The sequence below is a fragment of the Silene latifolia genome, chromosome 8 (genome assembly GCF_048544455.1).
Source record: "Silene latifolia isolate original U9 population chromosome 8, ASM4854445v1, whole genome shotgun sequence".
In the NCBI taxonomy this organism is placed as follows: Eukaryota; Viridiplantae; Streptophyta; class Magnoliopsida; order Caryophyllales; family Caryophyllaceae; genus Silene; species Silene latifolia.
In genome coordinates, this window is record NC_133533.1 from 90,502,469 (window position 1) to 90,513,592 (window position 11,124).

Here is an 11,124-nt window from a genome sequence, read left to right on the forward strand (position 1 = left end):
AGCTAAGAGATGCACGTGACACTTCTGCTTATTGTTTTATTTTTTTTTGCCAGATGTCACCCAACAGACCAACACTACTATCAAAGGTTTAACTCAAACAATAAAGGATAAATAGTAAAAGAGTAAAAATTAGATTTTACTCCCTTTTGAAATGCATCTTCTAAAATTACTCTTTTTTGAATTTTTCTAAAATTATTCCCTTACGTTGACCCCAGGCAAGAAATTGCTCCCATTTTCCAATGCGTAATATTCCGACATATTTTGAATTTTCCGTCTATTTCTCTATATTCATGACGAAAATGGCCCTCAAACCACTTGGAAGCAATTTCTTGCCTGAGGTATGAAGAAAAGTCTGGCGATAACAATATACGGTCGATTAATGCCATGTTCTTGATTTAGTTTACAATACAATTGAATTAGACATGAATTTGACCCTATCCTAACAACCAAAGCGTCTTGCTTGTGACGGGCTAATCCCGTCAGAAGCTGAAGACCTCTCACAAAAAGGGAGAGGGGACAAGGTGGGGCACCCTCATGTGCTCCCCCACTCACCTCTCATGGGTATTCTGTGAGAGGAAACAGTATCCGTCACAAGCTTGTGACGGATATCGCCGTCTTCAATGAGATTTTGTGCCTAACAAAATAGTGCGAAGGAGTGGACGGGTTTTAACCTTTGGTAATGAGTATCACTCATTAGCGACACCAAAGTTGAATTGGTGAATACAGAATGTGAGCCAAAGTAGCATCAAATTAGGTTCACCAAAATGTAAACATGAAGCAGCTCATAATCTCCATTTAGTACCACAGTTCTAAAAAAAGCACACAAAATTCAAAAACATCATATCCAAAATCACCACAAACAAAACTAATGAAATCAATCAGTACCTCGAAATCCACTACATCCATCAAACCGGTGTTTACTAAGATATAACAAAGTCATAATTGGGGACTAATGACATAGAAACGATATTCATAGTGTTGTTACTCTAAAAGTAAGTTCGATAAAACAATCTCCTAAAGCCCTCGGAAGCATCAACAGATCTGCATTAAAGCACGGTTGGTCTCTTTAAGAAATCTGCATTTTCTTGCATGTTTACATTTTTCAAAATATTTGACGGGACTTAGAGAAATGTAAACGACCTATTTGAATGGAGGCCGTAATAAACACACGTGCCCACAAAGGCAATCCACTTTGATCAGTTTGACAGGACATGAATCAGGGATCTCGGGTATAACTGGACATGACATTGGATCACAGTAGAGACAATCATCGTCCTGAAAAACGAATACATGAAGAGAAACATTAGTGCACAAAAACGCTCACTAAATACATAAATTAGGTTACTTAGTATACTTGGTTGATTATTGATACTAACCCAATGCAAGTAGATAGTTTCTAGCTGAGGAGATTTTTCAAGCAAGCCTGTCACATATCTCCAATCGTCATAAGGACAGTGCTGACCCCCAGAAATGTTTAATGTTGAAAGTTTATGAAAATCAGGCATTTCCTCGAGGTTGGCTTCCATAAGAAGAATCTATACCATGATCAAGATGTTAGAAATGTTTAATGAGGCAAGGAAATATATGTAGGAAAATAAATAACATTATTATCCTTATATATACCTCAATTGAGTCGGATGAGAAACATAAACTTGTGGCTTTACAGGCAGTGGCACTTAGAAGTTCAAGTTCATAATCGAGTGAATCCTCACAATAATCATCTTTACAGTGGTCGAACCGTAACTCTGCCGTGACAAGACTGCACGAGTTGTTCCACGAAAGAATGATTTTCACACCAGTACTGCAACTGTAAGATAAATGCGCCAGATTAGGAGCGTCAAACTCAAACAACCCTTTCTCGAAACAGCAGTTGTCTATTGTTAAAATTTTCAGCAGACTACTTGAAATGATAGCATGACCTTCAGTATCACATTTGGAAGAATTGAGATTAAATTCTTCAAGCAATTTGCAGCCAGAAAACAATCTTTTAATTGAATCGTAGTCGAAAAAATCGACATTCTCCAGATGAAGGATCTTCAATTTTGGCAACAAGGTTGGTAAACGAAGCTTGATTTCACACCCGTTAACTCTCAATTCCAATCTCACTAGTGTTTCACACATCACGAGGTTATTGGGAAGCAAATATCCCTTCTCTACACTAACTTGATAATGAAGATCCTGAACTCCCTTCTGTACAGCAGTACTAACCCATCGATTGTAATCCGAATTATCATAGCTGGTTCGACAGATTAAGCGAAATTTATTGATAGGTAAGGTTTTGTGCAACTCCAAAACTTTATCAACAAATGCCTTAAAACTTATCTTCCGAGCTGCTTCTATTTCCTTGCATTCTTTTGTACTACCAAAGCACGGTTCATCTTCAAAAGAAAGGCATGTCGTCAATGTAAAAAGGTAACGCCATCTCGTTGATAGAACACTTGTGATCACAGCACATTTTGTTGGTAGAAATGAAAGTATGTGACCAAGGAGTTCATTAGGTAATGTGCTGATCCTATCCAAACAATTCCCGCTTCCTTGGTCTTCTACATGTTTGCCAAGTTTCATAGATGACCCCATGTTCTTTTAGGACTCTACCTGAAAATCAATGCAGGCACAACAGAAAATAAGTCAATTGTTGAGTTTATGGATTCAAGTACCTAAGAGGGGGAGGGGGTGAATTAGGTACTCTTTTAAAAATTTTAACTTCAACTTTATTGGATTAAAGTAAGTTAAGTGAACAAAAGAGATTAAAGGATACTTTGAATAATATTGAAAGATTGAACAAGTATCACGATGAATGTTTGCTGAAGTATGAAAGCAACAATCGTTATTTGTATCTATTTGTCTCAGTTTGTGGAATATTACTGCAGACCAAATGCGACAGTATGATGAACTGTTACTTCTAAGGTTTAAGCGAAACAATACAAACAAACAAAGTAAAAAGCAGCGGAAATAAAGTAAAAAACAATGAACACGAGATTTTTGAATTGGTTCGGCAAATACTCAAGTGCCTACGTCCAATCTACCTTTTTATTACTTTCCTTTAGTGATCTACTCCGACAACTAGAAGACCCTTGTAATAAAAGACGCCAACCTACTCCGGTTGCAAAGCTAGTACAAGAACTACTCCGTTCTTATGACAAGCTAACTCGCAATCTACTCCGATTGCCAAGAGTTAAAGGACTACTCCGTCCTAGAACTCAACCACTCACAACCTACTCCGGTTGTCAAGAGTTAAAGACTACTCCGTCCTAAACTCTACTAACGCACTTAGAATGTTATAGGATCAAGTTTCCACTAACATATTCTTAACAAAGAATAGAGATGGACAACTTTTACAAGATCAACAATTCTTAAGCAAGAGAGTTTAGTATTATAAAGCAACAAAGAGCCACATCGTAGAAATCAAGACACTTGAAGACTTTTACAGGTTTTTGCAAATAAACACAACTTTTAAGCTTTAAAAACAATTTGCAAAGATGAAAGAATTATTTCAGAAAAGTCTTGGGGATTTAATGAGGAGGATGCACGGTTTATATAGAGGAGGTGAGTAAAGGGGTTGCTAGGGTTTTGAAGGGTCAAAGACCTCACATGTGAAGGGCAATAGCAACCACCCAAAACTTGCACCAAAAAGGCCTCTTTTGCAAAGGTAAGAATAGGGAAAGATGATTTGAAAAATAACCTTAAAAGCTCATGCAAATTCTGAAAACAAAGAGAGAAAAGACAAGTCACATGATGACAAGTTGACACTAAAATGGCAAAAAGCATTCTTTGTTTTCTTAAAGACTCAAAGGATTGAATTTGCATAAAGAGGAAACATTTTGAAAATAATTCAAACCACTCTTTATTGAATACCATCTCCTTAATAAAAATCGATTTTTATCTTTGAAAATAAGAGTCACGTGAAAGCATTTGAAAGATAAAAAGGGAGCTTCAAGTTTTTAGTTGTGGCATAATCCAAACAAATTTGTTTGCGTGTGAAAGCAATGTGATCGTGGGATCGTTTCTATTACTCTAATATACTCTACTTTCTTGCTTGTACATTAGATGACACTTGACTAAATACAATGGGATTAATAACAACTTCAACACTTCTTAATCCATGCTTGATATGATCATATATCCTGAAAAGGTAAACTAAGATGACACAAATCAAATGGGCATGTTATCATCAACATAAGGAACCCAACATCAATGCTCGTACATATTCTTTAAAAAAACAAGAGATAGACCAGACCAGACCGGCCCGGTCCAATCCAGTCTATACAAGAAGCATTACGACATAGGAACAATATATTTTCAAACGTCTTCTAAGGCCGGGTCTGGCTTACAATTAGTCTTGCTATAGACGGGTATATCCGTCTATTTTTTTTTTTTTTTTTTTGACAGCATATATCCGTCTATTAAATACAATGAAAGTGGTGGTGACATTTTTTTGCCCGTCTTTCGTTATAAACGGATAGTGTCCCACTTGTTGTTTGTCCTATTAGAAAAGTGGTATTGTATTTGGCCCGTCTTTCATTATAGACGGATAATGTCCGTCTATAACGAGAATTTGTGATTGATTGTTTTCCTGCTTAAGGCGTTGGGAATGTTAAGAGCGCCGGCCTAAGCCGCTACATCTACGGAGGCGATTGAGAAGTGCTCGCTCAAACCTATGTTAATCCATCGCGTGGTCACATAGTCCAAATCAAAAACCGACTCAATTCTTTTGTCAAAAGTTCTAATGATCAACAATACAGAGGTCATATAAATAATTAAATTTCAGGGGAATCAAAATCTTATTATCAAAATAAATTGACATTAACGGCAAAACCCCAAACAATATAATTCAATTATTAAAAAAACCAGAATAAACTAAATTAAAATTTAGGAGAAATTAGTGTACCTTAATCCTTGTTGAGTGAAGACTGTATGTGAAACCCTTGTTCGTTCTTATGTGAGAGACCGTATAGAGTATATCAAAAGTCTTCTTTAGTGTTCTTACCAAATGTAGGGGATACTTAAAAACAAGTCCAATTAGGGGTTGTTTGGTTCGCGCGTGGGTATGTATTTGGAATCAGGAATCATATTCGGGTGGTATGGGTTTGGAACTTGATTCCCCATACCATGTGTTTGTTTCAATTTTGGGTGGAATGAGATCGAATTTCATCAAAGTTAAAAAAATCTAAAATACAACATTAAAAATAATTATTTTTGATACTAAAAAATCATGAAAATGAAGAGTTAATCAAATAAATGTAAAAAAAATTTCATTTAAAATGTTCCACTTAAGTTTTTTTCATATTTTTTGATTTTATTACTTGATACCCATGGGTATCAATCTCATACCCACCTCCCCATTGGGTATGAGAAACCCATACCTCATAAGTTTGAGATATGGGTATGAACCTATTTTTGCCAAACAAACACTTGGTATGGGTTTGGCTCATTCCAAACTCATACCTCATACCTTTATGAGTTGAACCAAACACCCCCTTATTTCGAGGTCATTTTGTGTACGGGTTATTCGGATTTGCAAGGATTAGGGCTAAGTCGTGTCGGCTTGTCTGGTTATTTTCGGGACAACTATTTTCAAGTTATTTATATATAAAAATCATTTTTCTAATAATAAATATTCGGGTCGGGTTATACTAGGTCATTCATTTCGGGTACGAGAGGTAGATCTGGCAAATGGGACAACCAGGTCGGGTTCGGGTTGATCAAGTTTGGGATGGAAGACTTCGTGTCGGGCCATATTATTTCAGGTTTCGGATAAACTATTATCAAGTTTTTATAGATAATAATTAGTTTGCAACAATACACACATTTCACATTTGGGTCGGGTTTGTAACATTCCGTCTGATGTTTATGAGTGTCTTGATATTGGTTTTTCTAGTGGATAATATGTTTGTGAAACGGAGCTAGTGTCATTTGTGGATGGTAGTTGGTAATGTATGGAGTTAGTGTTGAGAGAGGCTATAATGTGGTGGATACGATATCGTGAGTCATGTTGTGGAGGTAGACATAGTTGGTGGAGTTGGCGTTAAGAGTTCATGTTTTATAGATTGGGGTTTCGTTTTGAGTTCTTAGTTGCGTTGTTGTGTCTTGGTCGAGTTTGTATGTTTGTTTTAAGTATGGGTTGAACTTCGGGGACGAAGTTCTTTTTAAAGAGGAAAGACTGTAATACTACGGTTTTATGAGTCTCTGGGTACTCTATCGAGTGGGCCTTACTCTGTCGAGTAAGGGTGTTTTGATTTAAGAATCAGTATTCTGCCTGTAGGGTAATCGATCGAGTAGCCTGGGTACTCGATCGAGTAAGTGGCACTCGATCGAGTACGTTAGTTACTCGATCGAGTAAGTGTGTTTTACGGGTTTGTTTTGACGGGTTTTGTTACTAATGCGGGATTAATATAAAAAGGTTCCGTCACTTTTCTTAAACACTTTTATCATCCTAAAACCTTTCTAGAGAAGATTGAAAGTTACGTTCTTCGCATTCATCGCATTAGTGGCAAATCCCAAGGCTTGGTTGGTCGGATTATCTTATTCTTTATATCGTTGCGATCGTCGTGTCGAGGGTAAATTCCTTGTATCATTTATATTGGATTTCGTTGAGTTTCTTTAAAACCCTAATTGGGTAACTTGGGGGTTTTGGGAGTATTGTTGATGATTGTATTGTGATTGTATGATTGTATATTTGATAGGAAGTGATTTCAGTGAAGGGCGATGTTGGTTAGCTGATTGTGACCGTCTGTGGATTGCTGTTCCAGGTAGGGTTTCTCTACTCGGTATTAATTACATGATTTGTGGTCATTGTGCTGTGTTAGTGATTGTTGATTGATTCAGACGGTTGGTGATTTGATTATGATTGTTGTTAAAGTATAATGTTGGTATTGTGACGGTTGTTGAATATTATCGTTGTTGATTGTTGGTAATTGTATCTGTCTGTGATCTTCGGGGTGCGTCCCTGGCTGAGTGGAGTCACTTGCGGGAGTGGCTTCACGCCCTTGATTCGACTCCTGTGGAACCCGCCACAGGAGGGATGTGCACATTAAGGACGGAACATGGGGTTTATCGCTCGATGAGATGAGCGGGGCTTAGGTGGGAACGGCTGCGGTCCCCCATCATCGGTGTGGAGTACATTGCGATGGGTACTGCGCGGGGCTACACACTTTAGTGTGTAGTCGGTTGTGTGGAGATTGATGATGGAGACTGGGGATTGATGTGTTGATTGAGCTACTTGGTATTTGCTTCATGTTGGTTTGTATCGTGTAATTAGTACGACCCGTTTAAATGTTTTAAAAACGTGGTGATCCATTCGGGGTGGTGAGCGATTATTGAGCGGTGCGATATATGACGCGTATGGGATAGGCGGGATGAGTCATCACGTGGCGGTTAGAAGTCTTCCACCGTGTCGACGATGTTTTATAGCTTTGATAGTTTTAGCGATGAGACCGTCGAGAATCTTGTATTTCGATTTAACATTTTGGTTTTGATCATGTAGTCACTTTAAACTATATTGTTATTTAAATTATGTTTCTTCATTGTCATTTGATTATCATTGCCTCGGGTAACCGAGATGGTGACGTTCTTATACTTAAGTGGTCCTGGTAAGGCATTTGGAGTATGGGGGTGTCACAAAGTAACTTTTGGTCGTATACTCAAGAACAATAGGGGGCCAATGTGCAATAGCGAATACAGAAAAATTTCTTTTCGGGATCCGGATTAATATTTAAAATCTATATACACATAAAAAAGTTATAAATTTATTTTTTTAGCCTGAAAATTAGACAAAATACGCAAAAAAAATTTCTATTTCCGGTGTCCGCACACCCGGAAATGGCCTTAGTAGATCCGCTGCTGCCAATGTGTCTGGGAGGTCTCGTTCATTATTATCAAAGTTGAGAACAGAGGGAGTGAGGGAGTACTAAACGTAAACATATCATTGACACTTAGAACTACATTATGCACGGTCGATTTCTTTAGGTTACCAACCTGACATTTGTTGGGTTTATGCCTTGATTCTGCTAGTCGCCGCTTCGAACGACTATGCGGAGGGGTCTGTTATTAGGCTAAGTCTGTCTTGAGCCTTTATTAGATCATTTTGTATTAGGTCTTAGAGAGTATTAATGTATTATATAAATACTCTAAGCCTCTACCTAGAGGTCATGCTTATCATACCGTCTGAATCTGTAATCTGAAAACTCCTCACATATCAATAAAACTCTCTCCCTTCCGACCTGTGGGCGTAGCTAACACACCGTTAGTGAACCACGTAAATATATGCGTTTTATCTCTTTATTGTTCTTTATTTGTTCTTTCTTGCTTCCGTTGTAACAACATTAATTTCCACAAAGTACAAATACAACATTACTTCGATGCCTTAAAAAACATTCCGATTTTCCAACGATTCTAATACTCTGATGTTACTAAAAACAAACCGCATTGTACGAATCACCCAACAAAAGAGCATGATCACAATCCCGAACCTATCTCCTCCAACTAAAAGACTCTCATATGTGTGAAATAACCACATATTTTCAATAAATTCATTATAATATGAGCAAATAATATAAAACCAAAGAGTTGTTTTACTTATAATTAAAGAGAAAAATGAATAAGCAACTTCTTTTTCTTCTCTTGAAAAGTTTTCTTCAGTCCATTTTCTTGCTTTATTTTCTACCTTCTTTAAGATATGATTGTCTTAACTCTCCAATTTAGCACCGGAGAGTTACTTACAATCAATACATCTTTAGCTTGAAGGTTTAAGATAAACATGAATTTAAATAGAAAATATTTATGAGATTTTAATCACATGAATTTTTTGGAAGTATTTGGTTTTTGGTCTCTTTCTCCAATTTCTGTGTTGGTTTGGAATGTCGATCTGAATTTTCGATTGTTGAATGTTGGTTGTGGAACGTGATTATTTTGGATCCGAGCAAAGTCAGTCGTTCCGTCAGGTGATTTTTAAAACGCTGTTTTTGCTGTTTAAAGGGAGGGACCCAAGTAACTCGCATTATTATTTGGTCGGCCTCTCTTTGCAATTTCAAGGTTTTTGTTGCATCTGCTTTACTCATTGATCTTCTTCGAGCAAGCTTTAGTTTTTCATAAAGATCTTTGCACATTATTATGTGTATGTTTGTTTTTTCCGGATCATTTTTGGTCTTTTCTTTTTCTTTTGGGCTTGATTCTGACTTTCTTTTGAGAGTTTTCTTTTTGCCCTTGGTTTCTTGGTTCTTCTTTGGTAATTTGAAAGGCTGTCTTTCTTTTACCGCTTTCATCCGCGAGGATGTTATAGGTTGATTTCGATTAACCTAGTTTCCTTACCTTATCAAAAAAAAAAAAAAAAAAAAAAAAAAAAAAAGAGAAAAATGAATAACATGGAAAAGTACGTCAGGGAGTTATTACACTATTTTATTAGTTCAATACAACAGTTGTTTGAAGCCCTTGGAAGTTTCATAATCAAACACTTGATTATCACATCACTATAGCAAATATAGCAATGACATCGATGAACGAACAATTTTTTAAGGAATCTAGAGTTTCTAAGAAGATGCTCTAGACGTAACAACGAACCGTTACTGCCACAAAATTTCCGCACTTCTATCACTTGAGCATGACATGAAAACGGTTCACTTGGAGGTAACGCTAGATAATGACTACAGTGAAGAAGGCCCTGAAAAAAGAACATAATATGAAGATGTAAGAATAAATAAGTAAATAACGCAAATGAACCAATTAGTAAAGAGTTAACAAGGTATATATGTATGTACTTAGTTGATGCTAACCTCTTCTAAGATTATAGTTTCGAGTTGAGGAGATTTGTCAAGCAAACTTGTCACATATTTCCATGAATTGGAATAAATGTAGCAAAGGTGTAATTTTGACAGGCTATGAAACATAGGCATTTGCTCTTGATAAGCAAGCTTAAGAAGAACCTGTAACATGAAAATCAATTTAATTATACGAATGTTGAAATAATGAGCTCGCTCACAACTAGACCTAGTAAAACTGGTTAACGGGTCGGGTTTGGGTCGGCCAATTCGGGTCGGTTTAGTTCAGGTCTCTCATTGATTTCGGGTCAATTCGAGTTTTGGGTATGTTTCGATTCATGCGGGTCGGGTTGTTTCGGGTTGGGTTATTTTCGGATCAATGAATAATAGAGAAATATCCATTTCAAGTCTTTTCGGTTCAACTAGAGTTATATTGTGTCGGGTCATTTCGAGTTTGGTGGTTTCAGATCGGGTCCATTTTCGGGTCGGGTCGGTTACGGGTCAAGAAAGTTCGGGACATGTTCAGATCGGATCGAGTCAATTCGGGTTTTCGGGTCACATTCGGGCGATGTAGTTCGGGTCACTTCAGATCTCGGATCAGTCTTTTCGAATCGGGTTGCTTTTACCTGGTCTACTCACAACCTCCCTTACCCCGACATTTGTTAGAGCCATCGGGCAATGTTACTGTTGAAAGTAAAAAACATTTGGGGAAACATAAATCATATGCTCGTATATACCTCGACTGAACCGGAAAAAAGGTATAACTCTCTAGTTTTATAGGCAGCGGTCTTAAGCATTTCACCATCAGACTCTATTGAGTAAGAATCTACAGAATATGGATTCCAGCTGAAGTTTAGCTCTGCCTTGACAAGAGAGCAAGAATGTTTCCACGAAGGAAAAATTTTCACACCAACATTGCGACTGTATATCAAATATGCTAAATTAGGGGCGTCAATCTCAAAAAAACCATCCTTGAAATTGCAATTTTTTATTCTTAGCACTTTGAGCTGTCGAGTAGAAATTATACCGTGACCACTGGTATGCGAAAGACAAGAATAGACGGTCAATTCTTCAAGCATTTTCGAGCTAGAAAACAATCTTTGCATCAAAAACTGATCAAAGAACGTAACATTATGAAGATATAGAATCTTGAGGCACGGCAACGAGGCCGATAAAGGAATTTTGATATGAGAATACCTATAATAACCACCCATCAATTCCAATCTAACCAGTGTCTCGCACACTACGAGTTCATCTAGTAGCTCGTCATGCAACTTATTCAACTTATAACGAAGCTCTTGAACACCCTTTTGTACAGCAATACTAACCCCCATGCGTTCAAGTCAGATATTTCACAAGTGTGTTGACATAC

The 11,124-nt window shown here is 37.2% G+C and overlaps 2 protein-coding genes across 2 annotated transcripts; both read right to left on the reverse strand.

The window, feature by feature from the left end:
• Positions 1 to 830: 830 nt before the first annotated feature.
• Positions 831 to 4,976, reverse strand: LOC141594462 (F-box/LRR-repeat protein At3g58900-like). Its single transcript, XM_074414478.1, has 5 exons — positions 4,889 to 4,976; positions 1,624 to 2,595; positions 1,377 to 1,535; positions 1,141 to 1,275; positions 831 to 1,041 (listed from the first exon to the last, which is right to left on the reverse strand). The coding sequence occupies exons 2-4, from the start codon at positions 2,575 to 2,577 to the stop codon at positions 1,141 to 1,143; spliced, it is 1,248 nt and encodes a 415-aa protein (XP_074270579.1). The 5' UTR covers positions 2,578 to 2,595; positions 4,889 to 4,976; the 3' UTR covers positions 831 to 1,041.
• A 4,480-nt stretch (positions 4,977 to 9,456) lies between these two features.
• On the reverse strand, positions 9,457 to 11,086 carry LOC141595493 (F-box protein At4g22280-like). The gene is made up of 4 exons (XM_074415460.1): positions 10,490 to 11,086; positions 9,768 to 9,917; positions 9,556 to 9,655; positions 9,457 to 9,464 (listed from the first exon to the last, which is right to left on the reverse strand). Exons 1-4 carry the CDS (start codon positions 11,084 to 11,086, stop codon positions 9,457 to 9,459), a joined length of 855 nt encoding a protein of 284 aa, XP_074271561.1.
• Between the last annotated feature and the right edge of the window lie 38 nt (positions 11,087 to 11,124).